This window comes from Lynx rufus, unplaced genomic scaffold (assembly GCF_022079265.1).
Source record: "Lynx rufus isolate CCGP_SWC_20201006 ecotype Redwood Valley unplaced genomic scaffold, mLynRuf1.p SCAF_4, whole genome shotgun sequence".
In the NCBI taxonomy this organism is placed as follows: domain Eukaryota; kingdom Metazoa; phylum Chordata; class Mammalia; order Carnivora; family Felidae; genus Lynx; species Lynx rufus.
The window spans coordinates 158,682,332-158,706,064 of record NW_025814856.1 but is presented as its reverse complement, the minus strand read 5'-3'; the positions used below and the strand labels follow the sequence as shown (position 1 = coordinate 158,706,064).

General features: G+C 41.4%; 1 protein-coding gene across 5 annotated transcripts in view; it reads left to right on the top strand.

Moving 5' to 3' along the window:
- The window catches only part of TPK1 (thiamin pyrophosphokinase 1), a 352,335-nt gene extending 329,283 nt beyond the window's left edge, over nt 1-23,052 (top strand). For all 5 annotated transcript variants that reach the window (XM_047095885.1, XM_047095882.1, XM_047095886.1 and 2 more), the window contains one exon: nt 21,366-23,052. In XM_047095885.1, coding sequence (XP_046951841.1) covers nt 21,366-21,484 — 119 coding nt within the window. In that variant the 3' untranslated portion in view covers nt 21,485-23,052. The remainder of the gene's footprint in view (nt 1-21,365) is intronic.
- The last annotated feature ends 681 nt before the right edge of the window (nt 23,053-23,733 follow it).

Sequence of the window (23,733 nt, the reverse complement as noted above, 5' to 3'; positions counted from 1 at the left end):
CAGTAATTGGGCCTTTTTCATAATTTTTCTACAATTAAAAAAAAATTCAAGGGTGATATACAAAGAGTCAGATTTTTTTAAGCATCTTAAAATGGTAATTCACTGGACCCAATAGAAATTTACTAAAGTCTTGACAAAAAGAGACAGGCCTTTATGATGCAATTTTTTTTTCTTCCCCGTTGTAATTACCACTATCTCTGAAACTCCAAATGTCATAAATTAGCTGTACAGGAGGATCTTAGCCCAGAACATACTCTGCTGGTTTTGTATTTCCTGAATGGCTTTGTAACTGTTGCTGAGGCTGTGTAAACTCCTTTGTACCCTGGGTTTCGGCTAAATCCAAACAGAAAGTAGATCCTTTTATGTTAGCATTTGAGCACCCAGTAACATACATCACATACCAGAGCGTGTCTTCTGCAGTTTTTCACAAGCAACGTGTTTGAAGGTTGAACTACATGCAGTCAACTGCACTGTTAAAAATTTAATGTCTTTGCCTGCAGAGTGTACCAGTGTATTAATTTAGTGGTGCATTAAACCTCTGCATTTGAGGGTCATGAGCTTACATCTCTAAGCCTGGTAGATATCTAATAAGGTTCAATATGATTAATACATGAGTCTTTTATTAAAAAAAGAATCCTTTTTACTTAGATTTTATGTATTTTTTCATGACCTATAAAATCATTTACATAAGCCACATTAACTAATCCTAAAACACACCACGATTCTTGCATTGCATATAAGAGCCATAAAGGATTAACTACTATTTTAAAAGGCAGTTTACATTTGGAACAAGTATTTAAAAAAAAAAAAACTATCCCTTTTTGATTTCAAAAATTTTTTTAAAAATTCAGTCACCATTGGGAGAAAAAGACCGACTGAATTGGCCAATTTAGTACAGAATGTTGAAGCATATGTAAGTCATGAATCAAGAAGACCCCAGTCACTGTCTCACTTGAAATTGCAAAGAGGGTGCCACAGGCAGAGGTGTAACCAGATGCCTAAAATTATGCTTAGATCTGGAGGATGTTCCTCCTTATTCTCCAGCAGGTCTAAACATCTCTCTTAAAGAGGAAAGACAGACACAGTCAGCCACGATGGTTTCTTCATCCCTTGACAGGGAAACGGGATGGGATAGGTTGTTTGTATCCTTGGATTTATTTGGAAGGATAAGACTTCTATGGAATGAGAGCCAGAAGAGAGAGATTTTGTCAGTCAGATTCATGTCTACATCTTGGCAGAGCCCTGCAGTACACATTGTAGGAAATGGCCCTTTGATCCTGAGGGGAGGGGACGGCATCACCGCCGTGTCATCCCTCCAGGAGTGCAAAACGGGATACGCGGGATACCCCAGCGCTACTAGACCGAGGCACAAGAGGCTTCATGGCCACTACTTGCAAGTGAAGCTGCCCCAAGGCCAAGATCAGAGGCAGCTGTTACTCTAGATCCATCAGATGGCCTCAAGTGCCCAAGTAGAAGCCAATCTATAGTCACATCTTGGCAGAACTCTCCTATTGAGTGTGCAGTGTCCATCACCTCTGCGGCAAGGGATGTGCTAACACTCGGAAGACCTCAGAGACATTTGGGTGAGTGTTCATCAACGAGACCCAAAAGAACCAGATGAAACACTCACATTTTCCAAATGGTTGCGATGTTATATGGAGTAAGGGAGGGACATCTCCCAGATTGCTTCTTTAAAAAAATGTCTTTAATTAGGAGTAGAAAAGTGAGAAGTCACCATTGTAACTACTGGTCCACTACCGACTGTACCGAAATGAGTGGCTCAGCACAGCACCACGAAGGGCCAAATCGGAGATACTCTCAAGCTATTTCTACATGTACACCTGACTTACGTTTTTTAAAATTAGTTCAATGTCAGTAATGACTGTTTTACCAAACAGATTAGAGTCGTAAATCTGTCTATATCATGCCAAATAAATAGGACTTAACCTCTAGCTTTGATGTAAATCTAGCTTCTACAAACTGTATAACTGTTTTTGAAGAATGATTTTTTTCGGTATACAGTGTATAGTCAACATGTTGGGGGAATAATGTCAGATATTTTGAAAAGTTTTTTCCTCCTGATAGTTGCAAATGTAGCAATTAAGTACAAATGAACTTGTTTTTCATTTTCTCCAACAATACTTGTAAATCTAGGGAAATTGATCTATAAAGTCTGTACTTTGTCTTTCACCTATACCATGAGATAATATTCCCGTATTAAAAGTGAATGTAGATTAGCTGAATTTTCACCTTTTTAATTTTTTTAAAAATTTATTTATTTTTGAGAGAGAGAGACAGAGTACAAGTTGGGGGAGGGACATAGAAGAAGACACAGAATCCGAAGCAGGCTCCAGACTCTGAGTCGTTAGCACAGAGCCCGAGGTGGGACTCAAACTCACAAACCGTGGGATCATGACCTGAGCTGAAGTCAGAGGTTTAACCAACTGAGCCACCCAGGCACCCCTGAATTTTCACCTTTTTATCTAATGTGTTTTCTACAGAGGTAGCAAAATGTGTTTGCTAAAAGTCAAGTATTGAACCATGTCCTTAGCAGTAAGGACATTTGTCGGGTCATTTTCTCTTCCCCCACTGTCCTATAGTGTTTTAGGAATGGAATCAATGCATTTTTGAAATAAGAAAATACAGTACAAAGTGTCTCAGTTAAGCACTTTATGTCTGTGCCCCATGTTTTGTGGCCTTTCAAAGATACGGGATGAGAAACCTCTGAATCAGTTTTGCTGCTGGTCTAAAGTCCGTGACATTGGTCTGTCTACAAGAATCCCTTTCTTCTGTTTCATAACAAAGGTCTAAAAAAAAAATTAGGTGGCACTGCCACATTTTCAAGCAATTTAAATACTTGGCATACAACTCAAATCATAACTTTGCTCAGCCTGGCTAAAAAGGGTTCTGGACAGTCTTCCAAGATGTCAAGTTCCATAGTTTGAGTCTGTTACAGAAGGCATCAGGAGACCTGGGTCCTGGTGCTGTGCGTCTTCAGATCGATAAAATATCTTAATTTGGTTTTCCAGCCTTGAAATAAAGGGGCTGGATATCAGACCAGTGGTTCTTGGTCTACATTCTCTGAAGCTGTACAGCCCCTCACCAGTTCCCTAAGGTCACCTCAGTTTAGTGGACAGAACTCTGAAGTTGGTACCTTAACTGGTTAAAGTAGAAGCAGCTTCACTATTATCTACATCAAACCGCTGAACGAGATAGATAAAGGTCTCTTTCGGATTAGAAATTCTGTGATAAAAGAAGTTAGATCAAGTCATGTACCTTATTGGGAGAAAAAGACATCACTTAATGTGTATGACAGAATGTGCATGCCTCTACACCAAAGTGATATTGAGCATTTTAAATAGAAAGTTATATATCTGAGGCCTAGATAATATGTAACTTTGCATGCAAATAGTTAATGCAAAGAAATTTCAGCCATAAAAGGTTGTCATCAGGAAGGGATCCATGGTATGAATATTGAAAAATGGATTGATTATTGTAACTAAAGCAGGGGAAAATATATTAATTATGAAATAAAGTAGCTTGGTTTTAAAGATGGCTAATATTTTCAGGCTCATTAGAATATTCATATAGTAAGATGCCAGCTATTCCTAATGTGAAATATTATCATTGTATATCAGTAAGGGGAAATTAAAAATGAAAATAGGTCATGATGAAATATAGTAGGAACAAGCATATATATTTATAGGTTTATGGACAAAGTCTAAGACACTGTTTTATTACTATTGATAAAACAAATCATATCTGTTAATCCTAAAACATTTGACTTAAATCAAATGCTGTTTTTTCCTAAAAGACAGTGGTCAGACTCTCATTAAATGAAATTCTATTTCAAAAACAGCCACATAATTTACTGAACTCTGCTTGATAGTAAACATCCATCTACTATTCCTGTCCTATAAATATTTTTCAACAAGGCAGGGAAAAGCCACTGTGACCACTGGGATTCCATTTTCGGGAGCCTCACAGTTTCAGGCTGAGGGATGGCAGAAAGATCAGCCATCATTTAAGGAGCTGCGACCCAGGTGTACTGACAGCCCTGGCGGGCTAAAGCATGGAGGACGTGAGGAGGGGGGGCAGAGCTCCTGAGGGACAGAGTGGACAAGGACCTAGAGTGGAGGAAGTCAGGAGGCAGTTCAGGGACCCGGGCAGCAGGGAGGATGCCATCTTGAGAGAAGTGGACATTTCACAGCATCTCCTCAGAGGAACAGTGGTCTGGGTGTATTTACCAAGGTAGAGCCAGAATCTCAGAGGGGTTTACGTGGCCCATCTTCCAGAACTTCTATAAAGTCAAGGACTCAGAGTCCTCTGATGCATCTGACTAGACCTTCCCAGCTCTAAATAGATGGAGAATCAACTTCTAATCGTAAACTTCACTCCTAAAACGTATCAATAATTCTGCCTAGGGGGTGGAAATAGATTTTTTTTTTATTCATATATGGGCGTGTTTTTGTGTGGCGGTATGTGTAAACATACAATTTTTTTTAGCCCCATATTACCTAATATATGTATCCCCTCATATATCACCTGTTTGATATACCTTATGTTCAGAGTTTGGAAATACTTCTTCAAAGTGGTTCTGCTCTTTGATCTAAGGAGGTGGTCTTTCCTATATGGTTTATGTGGATCCTCCTTCTAGTTTATATGAAAATGCATGTCATTCTTTCATTTTTTAAATATACATGCGTAAACATTTTTCCAGTTGTGATCAGTGTATCTCGTGTGAAATGTTGATTTTTCTTTTACTTGTTTCAGCAATTTTTCTGGAATGCACAGTCATCTTTAATGACTACATCGTGTTCACCAAAGTTTATATTAGAAATTTATTTTTAATGAAGTCAGAAAGCGTGTGTCTGACATGGCATCCAAGAGTGGCACTAGTCAGCTGTAGAGCAGACTTGCCAGGCCTCCATCCCCTTCCAGAGCTTTATTTCCACAGCCACCCTGGGGTTTGGACTCTCTGATGTCCTTGCCCTTCACCATTTCCATGCTTTCCACCACTTCTGTCCACACTCAAGGTGACAGCTGTAATCCTGACCCTACCCATCTGTCACACACTGTAGTGGGTTGAAACCTATCTGGTTAAAGATGAGGTTAATAGGCACCTTCACCAGTTGAACATATATCCTGTTACAACAGGTTATCTTCTGCCTTAAATATGAATACGCTTGGTTTATAGACTAGCTTAATCTTAATTAAATGAGTAATGTCCTTCAAAGCAGTTTCTGGGGTTTTTTTAGGGGGGAGGGGTGTCACCAATTTTTTTCCAACCCCACACATGCCACTCTTTGAGTCTCTTCCTCCAGGGATAAGGAAGAAGTGAGATGTTTAGTAATAGTCCTTCATGACCCCTTATTCCTCCCAGTAGATCTGTGCCTTTTCTTGAGCATAATGTTTATGGATTTTTTGTTTTCTTTTGTTTTTTTGATCTGTCTGTCTGGGGTTATCTGATGTGACTTGGTAAAATCTCAAAGAGCACAGGTTATGTCTCCTTAGCTTATTCTGAGTAGATGCCACCTGCAGGTCTGAGACTGATATTAAGTAATTATACCCTGCTACCTCCCATCTTCTTTTCTTCCCTCTTCTATGCCATTTCCATTTGTTTGAAATGGAATCTCTGTTGGTATTTGAAGGGTAGAAGCAAATGCCACTTTAGAGCTTCCTCAGTGCAGGTGAAATGATGACAATAATACAACAAATTTTCAGTGCTTTCATGCAGAAGTCAAAGACCGGCACAGACATTAACTCATTCATGTTCACGACAGCTGTATCAGAGATGACAGAAGACAGGTATTGTTGCATGCTGAGGTCACCAGAAGAACTGTCAGCCAAAGCCGGGGGAATACTGCAGTGGGAAGCTCGCCTCTTTTGCAGGGAGGGCAGTGAGGCAGGAAGAACAAAAGAACTTGCCAAATGTCCTCCCACCAGTCAGCCACAGATTGGGATGGGAATCTTTGGGATTGTCAGCTTTGCCACGTGCAGCGCTGTCACGCCTGTGGGCATGTTTGGGAGACGGGCCAGTGTCCACAGGAGGCCAGGCAGGGCCCCAGGAGTGGAAGGAAGTAGAGCAAAGTAAAGCAGCTCAGAGCAGCCCTTGGACAGACTCACATTCCCTTCTTTGCCCTCACCTTTAAATCTGATACACACTGGCTGGGGCTCCTGGTCGGCTCAGTCGGTTAAGTGTCCAACTCTTGATTTTGGCTCAGGTCATGCATGGTCTCACGGTTCATGAGTTCGAAGCACACAGCGGGCTCTGCTTGGGATTCTCTCTCTGTCTCTCTCTCTCTCAAAATAAATAAACAAAAAAATTTTTTTTAAGTAAAACACCTGATCTGGACTTTCCACACTGAAAATCTTGGGCCATTTCTACACAGACCATTCATTTTTAAATAGGCCACATTTTGTGGGTTTGGACTGTCCTTTTTTTGTCATAAAGCAGTTCTGTCTGATTGGCTCTTTAACTGCAGCACTGACCCTGTGAGTAGAACATGCTGGTGATCTAACACATTAGAGAATTCTTTTTAACAAAGAAAAAAAAACAACATATTTTAGAAAAGCCTCAACGTTTGAAAGTGCTTGGAAACCTTTTCTCACTGGCCTCATTAGCCTTGGTTCCTCCAAGCTGCAGCATTTTCTCGGTCTAATTGTTTTTGGGACAGCAGGCTGAGTGGAGACACAGGCAGTGTGGAGATGGAAGAGTAATTGAACATCAGAAGCCTTCAACCCAAGGGCAAGGGAAACGTGACTTCCGAGAGATGAAGACGAATGCAGCCACTTTCGAGTGGAATTAGAATAGCCCTTCCTCAGACACGGGAGTTCACTCGGGGAGCAGCCGGCAGGATAGAGAGGGGACAGCGCTCACCTTGGGAGGAGGCCTCAGCCCGTGAGGGCTTCAGAGATAACTTCCCAAAAGAAAGCACAGAGGAGGGCTTGTTATCAGAGGCCCGGGTAACAAGGAAGACGTCTGCTCTTATCATTTTTCCAGGCACACGAGGCATAATCTGGGTTAATTTTCCGTCCTCCTGCATCAGTGAGTGTAGGTAAAGGCTGTCCTTGGTGAACTTCAGCAGGCTGACAAAGGACGGACCCCTTCCCATATTCCACACCATGCCCAGCGTCCCCTGTACGGGCCCTTCTGTGCTGCCATTAACGCACAGACCACAGGCCAGACGCCTGCTTCCTAAATTCAGCACGCGTTTTCTTCACTTCAGATTTATTTTAACACATTTCAAATCAGCGAGCATTTACTGATTTGATTCTCCTAACAGCATTACTTCAGCTTTTGAGGAAGTAAAGGTGAACAAGGAGAAGGCACTTTCCTTCACGAGTTCTTAGTCTTTTTTCCTAACTTTCCTCCCAAATGTTATTACTGAATTTTAATATTAAAAAACCTCAAACCGGGGCGCCTGGGTGGCGCAGTCGGTTGAGCGTCCGACTTCAGCCAGGTCACGATCTCGCGGTCCGTGAGTTCGAGCCCCGCATCAGGCTCTGGGCTGATGGCTCAGAGCCTGGAGCCTGTTTCCGATTCTGTGTCTCCCTCTCTCTCTGCCCCTCCCCCGTTCATGCTCTGTCTCTCTCTGTCCCACAAATAAATAAACGTTGAAAAAAAAATTAAAAAAAAACAGTAAAAAACCTCAAACCTACAGAAAAATTGAATAGTACAGCAAAATCTTTATACCTTCCATCCAGATTTATAACTGCTAACATTCTTCTTTAACATTTGCTTTTCTTTCTTTGTATGTGTTTATTATTAATTTGGGCTGTAGTGGGTAGAGAATCAGAGCTTGTACAGGCTAGAAGCTGACATTTGACCTGAGACTGGAAGGATATGGGATATGTTCCAGAAGGAGGGGAAACATCGGAATTTCTCACAGGAGTAGGAAGTTCCTCATCTATTAAGGGAACAGCAAGGAGGTTCTGTGGGAGAAAGTAGCCATTTGAGGAAAGGCCTTAAATGCCAGGCCAAGGTGTCTGGGGTGGGGGCAGTGAGGTTGTGGGCGACTAGGTTCCCTCAGTTTTCTTTCAGATGGGAATGGCAGGGTTGGGTGGGGGGAGGGGTGATGACTGGGAGGAAGGAGCATCGTTAGCAGACCACCTGCTGTGTGTTCTGACAGGAGTCTGCTCACTGAGTTCCTTCCAAAACCCAGGACGAATTCTATCGGTAATTTTAACGTAGGTTTGTTTAGGTTTTGCGCTTTTGGTTTTCTTGTCTAGTTTTGCTAAATCTTTCTCAGCCCTCAATTTGGATGGCAGAGGACTCCGTCCTTTTCTTATTGCTGAGCATATGGCAAATGACCAGGTCCTTGTTGATCTATTCCTGCTGTAGCTGAAATAATTTGAAACGACTTGATCTGCTCATTTGAATTTAATAGTCCCTTTATAACATGAGACTGTCTGAATACATATCTGCAAATGAATCAGTCCAAAGGTAAAGTTCCCTGGAGAAACAGATGACTGATTAGTATGGTTTCTCCTTCAAGAACCTTGATCTCTGCTGTTCAAACAGTATGGTAGTCACTAGCCACATGTGGCTGTTAAACACTTAAAACTGGATTTGTGCAGACTGGGATATGCTATAAATACACACTGGATTTCAAAGACTTAGGTCAATAGACATTTTAGATATATTACATGTACAGAAAGTGGGCCACTCTCACCACTTTTATTCAACATAGCTTTAGAAATCTTAACCAGGGCAATTAGGCTGGAACAAGAAATTAAAAGCATCTAAATTGGTAAGGAAGAGGGGCGCCTGGGTGGCCCAGTCAGTTAAGCGTCCAGCTTTGGCTCAGGTCATGATCTCACAATTTGTGTGTTCGAGCCCCTCGTCGGGCTCTGTGCTGGCAGCTCAGAGCCCGGAGCCTGCATTGGATTCTGTGTCTCCCTCTCTCTCTGCCCCTTCCCTGCTCATGCTCTGTCTCTCTCTCTCTCTGTCAAAAATAAAAATAAACATTAAAGTGGTGCCTGGGTGGCTCAGTCGGGTAAGCGTCCAGCTTTGGCTCAGGTCATGATCTCACAGTTTGTGGGTTCGAGCCCCGCGTCGGGCTCTGTGCTGGCAGCTCAGAGCCCAGAGCCTGCATTGGATTCTGTGTCTCCCTCTCTCTCTGCCCCTCCCATGCTCATGCATTTTCTCTCTCAAAAATGAATAGATGTTAAAAAAAGTGTTTTTAATTGCTAAGAAGGAAAGCCATCACTATTTGCAGGTGACATGACCCGACAGATGATACAGAGAAAACCCTAAAGACTATTTCAAAAAAACTGTTACAGCTAATAAAGGAATTTAGTAAAGTGGCAGGATACAAAGTGAATATACAAAAATGTTGGATTTCTATACACTAATAGAGAACTATCAGAAAGAGAAATTAAGAAAATAATCCCATTTACAATTACATCAGAAAGTATACCTAGTGATAAACTTAACCAAGAAGGTAAAAGACCTGTACACTGAAAACTCTAATACTTTGATGAAAGAAAGTAAAAATTACACCAATGGAAAAATATACCATGCTCATGGACTGGAAGAATGGTGTTAAAATGTCTATATTACAGGTCAGTGCAATCTGTCAAAATTCCAATGACATTTTTCACAAAAGAACAATCCTAAAACTTGAAACTGCAGCAGATTTTGAAGAGCCAAAGCGGTCTTGAGAAAGAACACACCTGGAGGCATATTACAGAGCCACAGTAATCAAACAGTATGTTACTGGCATAAAAACCGACACAGGTCAGTGGAACCATTTAGAGAGCCCAGAAAGGAACTTATGCATATATAGTCAATGAAATTACAACAGAGGAGCCAAGAATATACAATGGGAAAAGGACATTCTCTTCAACAAATGATGATGGGAAAAGTGGACAGCTACATGCAAAAGAAAGAAACTGGACCTCTATCATGCATCATTCACCAAAAAACTCAAACTGGATTAAAGACTTATACATAAGACCTGTAACCATAAAATTAGTAGAAGAAAACAGATGGTAAGTAACTTGCCATCAGTCTTGGCAATGATTCTTTTTGATTTGACACCAAAAGCAAAGGTAGGCACTAAAACAAAAATAAGCAAGTGGGACATCAAATTAAAATTCTTCTGCAAAGTAAACCATCAACAAAATAAAAAGGCAGCCTATATTGCAGGAGAAAATCCTATACTGGATAAGGTATATCCAAAATATATAAAGTTGAATAGCAAAAAAAAAATAGATTAAATATTTTCAAAGAAGATAGTCAAGTGGTCAGCAGGTACATTAGAAGGTGTCCAACCTCACTAATAGTTAGGAAAATGCAAATCAAAACCACAGTGAGATATCTCCCCTCACCTGTTAGAATGTCTATTATCAAAAAGACAAGAAATAACAAGTGTTGGCAAGGATGTGGAGAAAAGGGAACCCTTCTACACTGTTGGTGGGAATGTAAATTGGTGCAGCCACTATGGAAAACACTATAGAGGTTCTACAAAAGTTAAAGATAGAACTACCATATGATGCAGCAATGCTACTTCTGGGTTTTATCCAAAGGAAACAAAAACACTGAGTTGAAAAGTGTCCATCAATGGATGAATGCATAAAGAAAAGCGGGGGGGCAGGGGGGGTACACACACACACACACACACACAAAATGGAATATTATTCAGCCACAAAAAATAAAGAAATCCTGCCATTTGCAACAACATGGATGGATCTTGAGGCCATTATGCTAAGTGAAAATAAGTCAAACAGAGAAAGACAAATATAATATTCTTTATATGTGGAATCTTCAAAACAAAACCAACTCCTCAATACAGAAAACAGATTCATGGTTGACAGAGGCTAGAGGTTAGGAGTGGAAGAAATGGGTGAAGGTAATCAAAAGGTACAATCTTCCACAGTTATAAAATAAGTCATCAGGATGTAATATACAGCATAGTAAGTATAGTTAATACTGTATTGTTTGGAAGTTGCTAAGAGAATATATCTTAAAAGTTCTCATCACATAAACAAATATTTGTAACTGTGGTGACGGATAGCATATTGACATATCGTGGTGATCATTTCTCAAAATATACATATATACCATATTAGTTTCATACTACATAATGATTCAATATGTCAATTACATCTCAACAAAAATAAAGTGTATGTGTGTGTATAAACATTTTACCCATTTTTACTCCTTAAAAAGATGTGTGGATCACATATTTCCATTCAACAGTGTGAGAAAGATAATTGGATCTATTTCTGTGACAGATGGTCTCAAACTTGTTGTTTTTTTAAGATTCCAATAAATATACATGAAAGGCATGTATTCTACAGCTCTACACTAGGACTAGTTTGAGATTCTACCTTCAAGAAAGTGAAAAGACTATACTGATACTTAATTTTTGACAATTTTTAAGAACGACCATAAGTATAAAGCCTAGTTGATAGGAAACCACTTTAAAACAGCAACTCTGGGAAGGATTTTTAAATGTTTATTTTTAAGAGAGAGGGAAACAGCACGCGAGCAGGGGAGGGGCAGAGCGAGAGGGAGACACAATCTGAAGCAGGCTCCAGGCTCTGAGCTGTCGGCACAGAGCCCGTCGCAGGGCTCGAACCCATGAACCGTGAAATTGTGACCTGAGCCGAAGTCGGACACTTGACCAACCACGCCACCCAGGCGCCCCTGGGAAGGATTATTATTATGAAAGAGTAAGTTAGTAGTGTTTAAAACAAAGTTTGACTATCATATATATCTGTAAAAACCTTTTTTAAATCTATAGTTCAAATAATTACAATGGTAAAGACCAATCGTAGTGAAAGGATTTCAGAGGCAGTAGAGTTGGCTTTTTCCTGCTAATGAAATCTGTCATGTTTTCTTAATATACAGTGTTTCCCCAAATAGCCCAAGCATCTTCAGAGAGTAAATGATGAATGTAGAGCATACGGTAGTTCCATTATGTCTGAAATAGTGATATGTCCAGTGCGTCTAACTTCACTCCTCGAGTTTAACCTAATGTTCCGGGATGGTGGGGAGTCTTGAGATCCATCATAATGGCTTCATTAAGCATTTGTCTGTGTGGCATAGAAGGTATTCATTTAAGGCTTTGGACGGTTTCTGCATTTCCGCGGCATCGCCCACTGACTGTCCATCAGGCTGCTGCCAGTTCCATACTTTAGGGAAAACAGACCAGCCTCGATTCTTGTTGTAAAGCTCTTCAAAGCGTTGCCTTACCCTCCCTTGGTAACATGTGTCTAACAACTTTTATTATCGTCATAGCCTGTAGATTTAACCTCCCTGAACTTCATTTTCCTCATGTGTAAATTGCAGATAAAAACCTGCTGTACCTCGAGCACGTGCTGTGCTGTAAGTGCCCAGGCAGTGTGTGGAATGAATGAGAATTACTCCATCTCAAATACCACCTCTTTGCATAGCATCTCCTGGGCAAAGCTCATTCACTCCCCTCTCTTTACTCCCTCAGTTTCATCAATTTGAGAAATGTTTGCATTGCCTTTTTAGAATTTTACTGATGTATTTTTACAAAATAACCAGTGTCAACACACAGATTCCTAGGAAGCCAGGACAGAGGTCAGGCCTCTGGGGAGAATGTATGTGGCACCCTCCTCACCCAAGGATTCACTTCCTACTCGAATATACAACCCATCCTGGCCAACTCATCAGCGCCTGCCCCATGCTTCTGTCCAGTCTGCTGGGCTTCGTTGTATATACATCTTTCTATCTCTAGTGTCCAGCAAAGAGTATACATAGCCTTAGTAAATACCTATAAAACAAATGACTTACTAGTCTGGCCAAGCTTATCTCATTGTACCTCTCCGCTGACTATAAACTAATCACTTGAATCAAGGCATTTGCTAATAGTTCAAATCATGGCAGGCTCTCTCTCTCTCTCTCTTTTAAAAAGACTACTAAGGTGGGGAAAGAAAACCTTGACCTACTTCACTGACAGAAGAAAGTAAAGACGTTTAAGGTTTCTTTAACACTTATATGAGAAAACTGAGTTCATAGATAGAGCCAGGGTTTGAACCCGCGTCTGACTTAACCTCACATGATGAGGGCTATACTATTTTTGACAGAGAGATGCCTCCTCTGTGAAAGTATCAGAACAGACCTATGACCCAGGTGCAGAGGGAGCAAATGCTTCCCCATCTTGCTCTGCAAAGCCTTAACGCCTCAGAGTCCTCCCACAGTGCTCCTCCACACTGTCAGCCCGCTGAAAAGAGCCACAACCCCGTGCATCAGCTTACAGAGGTAAGGCAGGCAGGAATCCAGGACGGATGGCCCTTCTTACCTTCATGTGACACCAAAAGGATTGAATACTTTGAATTCTACCAATGTGCCAGCTTTCTGCTTTATAATCTTTAGTCTTTGCAGCTTTAGAGGAAAGCTGGTGGGATGTCACTGAAAGGAAACAGAATACTAAGTGCCTCACTTCCATCCTTACCTTTGGGAAGGAAAACCGTTTGAGGTCATGGATGAAAACTGTAAAATCAACGTTAATGTTTCTCTTATTTTTAAGTACTTCTGTGTCTCTAGCATATGAAAACCCAAAAGTTAGGCTGTGCCTCTGTGGTCCCTAATATATCCGGTATTGAATTTCATTGGAACAGGAACTACATTGTTGTCATTAGACCCCAACTGCCCTTAAAACAATGGATGACAGTGGCTTTGAAGCAAACAGACGAGACTCAACTTTCACATTTAGACAGAGCAAGCAACTTTAGCTTATGTTTATCACATATGATATGGTTGCCTATAATTTTATACATAGCTGTAACTTTTATTCTGGTCTCTGATTAAAGCAGGACTTGATCAGAATGACTGGTTATCTTAGAACCATGGTTTACTCTCTGCAAACAAAGAGGGGGAAAAATAAACTGCATCTAAATTGTCTAAATGTTGAATCTAACCGTTAAGCCAGCCAAAGTTTTGGGCAAGTTCTCTGGGATAGGTATGAACAAGTAATTTTTGAGGGAATGATGGCATCACGATGGCAACCTAGGTCATTCCCATCTTCAGTCCCCTTCCCAAGAAACCAAGTAACAGTTATCCACAGATGAGACACCATTGTGAAAACCCCAGAGCATGGGCGTGAGCCTAAAACACAAAGACCGAGGGAGACTGCCCTAGAAGACGAGAGGAGCGCCTGCACTCTGGCCGTACCCCTCCTCCCCCACCCCGGGCAGCACAACGCTGCACCAAGCGGAGCCTCCAGTTTCTCCAGCGGGAGAGACAGCCCGAGATGGACATCCAGCTCCCCTAACACCAGGGCTCACCTGAAGGGGACCCAGACTCGGGGCTCACCTCAAGGGGGGATTGTGCAGCTTGACCATGGGGATCAGATTGTGATTAAAAAAGGGAAGTGGGGTTTATAGCAGCCACATCTGGATCTTGGAAGACCAAGTCTCCACTCACAGTGGCATCCAAACAGAAATCTCAGCCAGTGCATTTGCTTACCTGCAGAGCCAAGATTGTGGCCCAGTCGGACCAAGGAACTTGGTGGGGCACAGATCTGCCTGATTTGGGACCACAAACAATGAGCCACGCCAGCCGTGGAGTCCGTTCGTTTGCACTGCTTGGGCCGGACGGCTAATTCACAGGGCTACCTACTGCTGAGTATAATTCCCAGCCCAGGAAGCCTGGCCCGAGACCCTGGGAAGCTGTTTAGCCCAGTGGGACTCAAGTGGAAAACCTGGCCAGCAGTGTTGCCTATCTGCAGAGCCAGAACGGTTACCGTGTTTGGCCAGAGAGCTTGGTGCAAAGTTCCACCCGATTGGACCCCCAAACAAGAGCCTTGCATGCCCTAGGGTCTGACCTATGGCCCCAACCAACTAGGGAAACTCATTTATAGTCCCGCTCACTGTTCAATACAGCCTCCAGCCCAGCTTCACCAGGAAACCCAAACATATCTCCTTCAATCCCAATTACAGGAGCACTGGACTGAAGAGCCTAGCCAGCGGCCTTGACCATTTGCCGAGCCAAGCCACCGCCTGTTTGGTCTCCAGAAAAAGAGCCTTGCCAGCCTCGGGGCCTCTACGGCAACCCCACCTGAGCAGGGAAATAATGTGTAGCACTGACCACTGCCGAGTACAGCCTTCCGCCCACCCAGCCAGGGAACCTAACCAGGGCACACGGAAGTCAGGTAGCCCGTCCTACAGCCCTGCGTGTAAGCGGCCCGCGAGCAGAGAACACAGCCAGTGGCTCTCCCCGTCTGTAGAACAAAGCGAGTGACCCCACCTGGCCAGAGATGGTACACAGTCCTGCCTGATTTGGGTCCCCAAACAACAAGCCACGTTGCCTGTAGGCCCCGTGCTTCCGCCCTGCCCAAGCAGGGAATCTAGTTCACAACGATGCCTGTTTCTGAGGATAGTAGTAGTCCTGACTGTCTAGGAAGCCTGACCACCAAATCCAGTCAACTGTGGCGTCCATCATACAGTTGCACTTTGGCGGGGAACACAGCCAGGACATGGAACTTGAGGATCCTATGTTAGGCCACAGAACAAGTCTTAGCAAATTCAAGAAAATTAAAATCATGCCAGCTGTCCTCTCTGCCCACGACAGTATGAAACTAAAGATCAATAACAAGAGGAAAACTGGAAAATTCATGAATACATGGAAACTGAATAGCACTCTCCTGAACAACCAATGGATCAAAACAGAATTTTAAAAGAAAAAGTATCTTGAAACACAGCATACCAAAACTTACGGGATACAACAAAAGCAGTTCTAAGAGGAGAGTTCATAGTTATAATGCATACATCAAGAAAATAGATTTCAAATAAACAGCCTAACTTTATACCTATGGAACTAGAAAAAGAAGATCTAAGCTCAAAGCTTGCACAGGAAGGAAACCAAGATTCAAATGAAAACAAAGATTGGGAAGTGAAATGGAGAACAGGAAAACTGTAAAAACTATAAATGAAAAAGATGACAACCCAAACACGAAACATCATATGAAGGTACTATGAAAATTCCACCGACAAACTGCACAGATTGGAGAAGAAATGAAAAATTCTTAGAAACATATAACCTACCAAGACTGAGTCAGGAAGAAATAGAAGATCTGAACAGATGAATTACTAGGAAGGAGCTTGAATCGATAATAAAAAAGCTCCCTGTGAAGAAAAACCCAGGACCAGATGGCTTCACTGGTACATTTTGACAAACGTTTAAAGAAGAATTAGTGCCAATCCTTTTCAGACTCTTCCAAAAACTCAAAGTGGTGGAAACACCCCCAAATTCCTTTTGTGAGGCCAGTATTACCCTGATACCAAAGCCAGATAAGGACACTACAAGAAAACTACAGGCTAATACCCCTAATACAGATGCAGAGTTTTTCAGGGGCACCTGGGTGGCTCAGTCCATTGAGCATCTGACTTTAGCTCAGGTCATGATCTCATGGCTTGTAAGTTTGAGCCCCGCATTGAGCTCTGTGCTGACAGCTCAGAGCCTGGGGCCTACTTCAGATTCTGTGTTTCCCTCTCTCTTTCTGCCCCTCCGCTGCTCGCTGGCTCTTCCTCAAAAATAAATTAAATTTAAAAACAAGAAGCAAAAATTTTCAATGAAATGACTAGCAAATTAAACTCAGCAGCATATTAGGAGGATTATTCACTGTAATCATGGGAGATTTACCTCTGGGATGCAAGGATGGTTCAACATACACAAATCAATAAACATGATACATCACATTAATAGAATGAAAGAAAAGCAATCATATAATCATCTGAGTAGATGCAGAAAAAGCATTTGACAAAATTCAGCATCCATTCATGATAAATACTCTTAACGAATGTATGGAAAGAACATATCTCAATATAATAAAGGCCATATATAACAAGCCCACAGCTAACATCATACTCAGTGGTGAAAGTTAGTTTTTCCTAAGCTCAGGAAGAAGACAAGGGTGCCAACTCTAACCAATCCTATTCAACACAGTATTGGAAGTCCTAGACAGAGCAGTTAGGCAAAATAAAAGACATCAGAATTGGAAAAGTAGTAGTAAAACTGTCAATTTGCAGATGATATGATTTTCTATACAAAAAAAATCCTAAAAACTCCACCAAAAAACTGTTAGATCAACAAATTCAGCAAACCTGCAGGTTACAAAATTAACATAAAAGAATCAATAGTGTTTCTGTATACTAACAATGAGCTATCTGAAAAACAAGGAAATGATCCCATTTATATAATAGCATCAAAAACAATAAAATACTTAGGAATAAATTTAACCAAAGGCGCCAAAGATCTCTACACTAAACCTACATTAATGAAAGAAATTGAACAAGACACAAATGGGAGAATACCCCATGTTCATGGATTGGAAGAATGTACTTAAAATGTCATACTATCCAAAGGCATCTATAGATTTAATGCAATCCCTGTCCTAAAATTTGTATGGAACCACGTAAGACCCTGAAATAGCCAAAGTAATCCTGAAAAAGAACAAAGTCAGAGGCATCACACTTCTTGATTTCAAACTATATTATAATGCTATAGGAACAAAACAATGCTACCAGCATAAAAGATATACACATGAGCCAATGGAACATAATCAAGAGCCCAGAATTAAATCCCCACATATACAATCACCTAATAGATGACAAAGGGTCCAAGAATACTCCACTGAGAAAAGACCATCTCTTCAGTAAATGGGACTGAGAAAATTGGATATCACATATGAAAGAATGAAACTAGACTCCTATCATAAACCACTCCCAAAAATTAACTCAAATGGATAAAGACTTAAACATGAAACCTGAAGCCATGAAACTCCTAGAAGAAAAACTAGAGAAAAAACTGCTTGGACAAAAGGTCCTGGCAATGATGTTTTCAATATGACACCTAAAACACAAGCAACAGATTAAAAAAATAAACGCGTGGAACTGCATCTAACTAAAACCTTCCACACAACAACAAAAATCAACAAAATGAAAAGGAGAAAAAAATATTTGCAAGCCATGTATCTGAGAAGGAGTTAATTTCCAAAGTATATAGCTCATACAATTCATTACCAAAAAGAAGAAAAAAGCAAATAATCTAATCAAAAATGGCCTAAGTACCTGATGAGACAGTTTTCCAAAGAAGATATTCAAATGGCCAAAAGGTATATGTAAAGGTGCCCAACATCTCTCCTTATTAGAGACGTGCATATCAGAACCACGATAAACTATCACCTCTCACATGGAAGAATGGCTATCATCAAAAAAACAAAAAATAATAAATGCTGGCATGGTTTTAGAGAGAAGAGAATGCTTGTATCCTGTTGGAGGGAATGTAACTTGGAGCAGCCACTTTGGACAACAGTGTGGAGTTTCCTCAAAAAATTAAAACTAGAACTACCATATGATCCAGCAATTCCATTTCTGGGAACATATCTGAAGGAAGCGAAAACACTATGTTGAAGAGATCCCTGCATGCCACATTCTCTAGCAGTCCTATTCACAATAGCCAAGAAATGGAAACAACCTAAGTGTTATTTCCATCAGTGGATGAATGGATAAAGAAGTCATGTATGTGTGTATGTGCATGTGTGTGTGTGTATACTGTGTATACACACACACACACACACACACACACACACACACACACACAGGAATATTATTCTGCCATCAAAAGGAGAAAATCCTGCCATTTGCAACATGAATGGACCTTTAGGATATTACGGTAAGTGACGCGAGTCAGAAAAAGACAAATAGTGTATGATGTCACGTATATGTGGAATCTAAAAATACCAACTTAACAAAAAACCTCAGATATTTTGTTGCCAGGGCTACAGGGGTGGGGGGAATTGGGTGAAGGTAGACACAAACTTCTAATTACAAGATACAGAGATACTGGGCACATAATGTACATAACTATAGTTAACAATGCCTCATGGAATAGAGCTGGTCAAGGTGGATTCCAAAAGTTCTCATCACAAAGAAAATATTTCGTAATACGTGTTAACAAAGTTTGTTGTGATAATCATTTCCTAGGATGTATATACATCCGGTCATTATGCTGTTCCTGGGCATCAGTATCTCAGTGGAACTGGAAGAAAATCATTTGCTTTTCTTCTATCTGTGGGAAGCTGTCAGTCTTCTTATTTTACTTCATGATTGACCCTCAAACATTCAAAGCAGGGGGAGTTCAATCATAATTCCAAATATTTTCCTCAAAAAAAAAAAAAAGGACTTTTTTCTCATAAGGAAGACTTCAAGGTTTGATCAAAAAGCATGATTCTTTGACTTGAAGAAATACACTCCAAAATAATTGTAGTGACGTAGTAAATTGAAATTCATGATTTGTATTTCAGCTTATTCATCTTTTCTATCATTTCATTGTAATACAATCAAATATATTTCAGTGTAACCTTTCATTAATATTGACCGTACCGTTAGAGACTGGATGTGTTCCCCTAAAAGTCCTAGGTGGAAGCCATAACCCCCCAAAGTGATGGTATTTGCAGGTGGGATCTTTGGGAGGAGTTTAGAGTTGAATCAGTTCAGGAGGGTGGGGCCCTCATGATGGTAATCAATTAAAACGATTTTCATTCTTTCTCCATTAAGAATTAATGTCTTAGGGAAACCAATGTATATATAACCTAAGTGTCCATCTAGCCTTGATAATCAGATAGTCTGCTTTCAGAAAATCAGAAAGGAATTTACATGCAAGTCAAGCTAGAGAAATAATCTTGTGCTCTTGTCCTTGGAGCCCATGTGAAAACCAGGATTTTAATCTAATCAGTTTCCTAAACAGTAAAGTGTGCTGCATGAAATTCAGGTGGTCGTGTACACCTTCTTTGCACTCTACACTGGCAGGCCCATGAAAGCATCCCAAGTTGTCTTCATGAATAAAGGTTTGAAATGTTCGAGAGAGAATCGTGAAACCCTGGGCCTGGGCCAGAAGTCCCGACGTCCCTGTGTGCACCTGCCTGCAGGCGTGGCCACCCCGCAGGAGAGCCAAGGTCTCTTTCTCCAAGAGATCCCAAGCAGACTTGGCCTTGAACCCACGACCACCTCCCCTAACTCACTATCCTCACACTTGTGTCTGGGTTAGTAAATTCATGTGTGTATTAATGTCCTGTAGAAATTTCATCTCAAAATTCCCAATTACTAAAAAGGCCAGAGCTCCTACTGAATTATATATTAGGGTGATATTCCCACAAGGTTCACTCTGTACCCTTAGTTTTACCTTCCAACTTGCATCAGTAAACGCATTGACAACTCCGAAAAGCAAACGAATTTGAGTTTTAAATAAATAAACTGTGTTAACTGGTAATACTAGTTATACATTATCCTGTAATGCTGTTTCTGAATTGCCTTTTCAAGATTTCCTCAGAAAGATAACAAGCTCCCTCTTGTGGGCAGTGGGCATTATATATAATTATTTCCCCAAAGCACTGTAACTTCATAGGTACCTTTTGTTTAAAGGAAAAGGGTCCTCTTCTGTCTTTGACAGCATGGGCTCTATTTTTCTCTTTGAACATTAGCAAGGAAAATAATATTGATTATCATGGAATGTTTATAGGACAAGTCATGAGTTTAGAGTCATTTGATGTGAAGTGTTCTTCCATGTGCAAAGACATTAACTTCAGCTAACCTGTTAGAACATATACATACAGGTATATATTGATGTGTATGTGGAACTGATAAGCAAATTCTATCACTCAACTCCTAAACCTTTACTTTGATAAGTAGTTAGAGGAGATTATCTCATCTCCTGGCCTCAGTTTACAGCTTGGCTTATGGCCTCCTCAGGATCACCCCGTTGGAAGTCTGCTTTGACCTTTGAGTTCCTATTAATTTTACAAAGCAGGCCTGGCTCATTTTGGCTTTTCTTAATTTACGAGAAAAATATAACCAAAATCCCATGCCTTTTTGGAGTAATTAGCTTTCCGCCCCATATCATTCATACTTGACGCTAAGACTGCATCTTTATAGAGTTTAATAACTTATGTAAAATGTTAACTCTGAATCATCAAGAAAAATTATAATTACACCCAAGCAGGGAAGCAAGTAGCACATTAGAAAATGGGTTTTGATTTTACAATCGGTAATGAAAAAAAGATTAGAAAATTTAATGAAATTTTGTGAGAGAATGGCATATATCCCAGAATGGTTAACAACCAATAACCAACTCCCAGAAAAGTGGTTATGGCAAGTTCTACACATTTACAGTTTTAAAATCCCACGTCATATGTTTCACCTGTCCCACATTTTATATATCTTCTATCACATATATATATATATATATATATATATATATATATATATATATATATATAGCTTCTATCTTAAGCACATGCTTAACTGCTTTTCTGGTAACTGTTGACAGAGTTCTACACTGGAGAAAGGCTGGCTGTCATTAAACATTTCTTTTTCTCATTTTCTTACAGCAAATAACGTGCTTGGTTTTGGAACACTGGTCAGTACTTCCAATACCTACGATGGATCTGGTGTCGTGACCGTGGAAACGGACCATCCGCTCCTCTGGACCATGGCCATCAAAAACTAACCCCGCACCTGGCATCCATAGCTGTGCCTCTGACTTACCTCATTTGCCACCAACTTCTCGCTCAACAAGAACAGTTCACCTTGGTTTACAGAAATGAAACCTCTCCACGGGAAGCCCACTAGTTTTCAAGATATTGATGTTTAGATAACCCAGGTAACACAAATGGCAGATCTCAATTTTACAGCGAGGGAGAAAAAATCATTATTTGTTCAAGTAAATAAGCTCTGCGACATTCAATTGGAAAACTAATGTGGATCATTCCACTATAACATTCAGTACTGTTGTTTTGTTACTAATCATTACATTTATCCTAGAAAATTTTTTTTTTAATTTTGAAGCTGAGAAAGTTCTCTGCTGAGGGTTCTTGGTGTTCAACACGTAAGCCTTCTTCTGCCCGTCCTTAAATCCATACCCCAAAGGCTACTTCTGAGTATCTATTCATGCTAGATTACTCTGTATAATATAGGAAAAAATTCCTTTCAGATTGGGATGTTAGAACCACACCATTTCACCCTGGCCTCATTACTGTCTTGGTATTATGATCTTTTAAAAGTAAATCAAGAAGCATTGACCTAGTTATTAAGTTTGAAAACAGGCAGTTATGTAAGCTCCACGTGAAGGGAGACACAGCGTGGAAGCTGAGAGGTCAGAAAGCCCCACTGACACAGTCACCCCAAGCTCGGCTCCGCAGCGAGCATGCTACCCTTTAGCGGAGTGACAGGTGAAAACCGCCCTTGTCATATTTACAACCAAGCCTGAAAACGTGCAGAGGACATCTACGCATGCAAGCTGAATGGTTTCCGACATTACTCAGACTGAAAAAGCAGTGGTTCACAGACCCCAAGTTTATGCAGAGGACCAGGAAAGGAGCTTGACAACCCGTGGGGATAAGCGAGCACTGCGTACTGAGGATCTGGGTCTGAAAGCCTGAGTTCCTGTCCCTGTCCAGCCATTCGCCCAAGTTCCTGAACCTGCTCCTTAGCCAGAAAGTGGAAGGGGCTGCACGGAGGGTGCCTGAGCTTCCTTCCCACAGTCAGAGTCTAGACGCGGACACCTGCCCATTACCAGGCAGAGAATGCACAGGGTTGCTGACTCAGCAGTTTAAACACCCGGGGCCCTGGGATTCATCCGTGTTTCTAACGAGACCCTCTTCTCTCTTCTTACCCTTTCCTGAACGATTTACCAAACCAAACGTTGCCATACAAACCGTGACATAGGAACCACCCCCCCCGCCATGTTTTATGTACACACATCCCCGTCCTGCTGCGAGGGAGCAGCAGCCCTTTCCTTCCTGGAATTGAGACAAAGCAAGAGTCAGGTTTGAAGTGGAGAATAGAAGGGGGATCAGCTGAACCAGCGTGCAGTTGTGAACAGCTTACCTGAGAGGTCATTTTTAGTTATTATGCAAATACATGAGATTGAAATCTGATGTCAAATAAAATTAGTTACCCACGTATATGTTTGTAGTCCACTTTTAAGATAACATTCCATTTTCTCCGTTGTATTCGTTATCACCAGTCTCATAATCAAAGTTTCTGTACAAAACAATAAAATTGCTCAAAGGATGAGTAAGAGTGACAGTATTTCACCCATCCAGTGTCGGAGGGCCAGCCAGGATTATTGATACTTGCTCTGTCCGGCACGCAGGGTACCCACCGGATCACGTGTGCCAGGGGTTCACACAACCTCTGGATCCGTTGCCCATCTGTAAAACAGGGAAACTATGTAGCACCTGTCTACCTTGTAAGACTTAAGAAGGACAGGGAGACTGCTTTCAAAGGTCTTTATAAGCTGCAGAAAAAAGAATAGAAGGAACTGCTGTCACAGAGAAAGTGAAGACAAGTGGGGGAGGAAGGGCCCTGGGAAAGAGGAGAAGGCTCAGAGCGCAGGGGAGGGTCCCAGATCGCGCGCTCAGGGCTGCGTGCAGGCTCCCTCCAGAGCCTTCCACGTCGTCTCCACCAAGCAGCTCCCAGAGCCTCTGTCCCAGTACTGCCTGCCTTCCCACTCAGAGCAGACACGATGGCACAGAAGCCGGAGGAAAGGTCACGCATCGGCTTCTTCATTGGCTCATTCAACTCAGAACCTCCAACGGAAAAACTTAGTACTTAAGACCTCCTGGGGCGCCTGGGTGGCGCAGGCGGTTAAGCGTCCGACTTCAGCCAGGTCACGATCTCGCGGTCCGTGAGTTCAAGACACGCGTCAGGCTCTGGGCTGATGGCTCAGAGCCTGGAGCCTGTTTCCGATTCTGT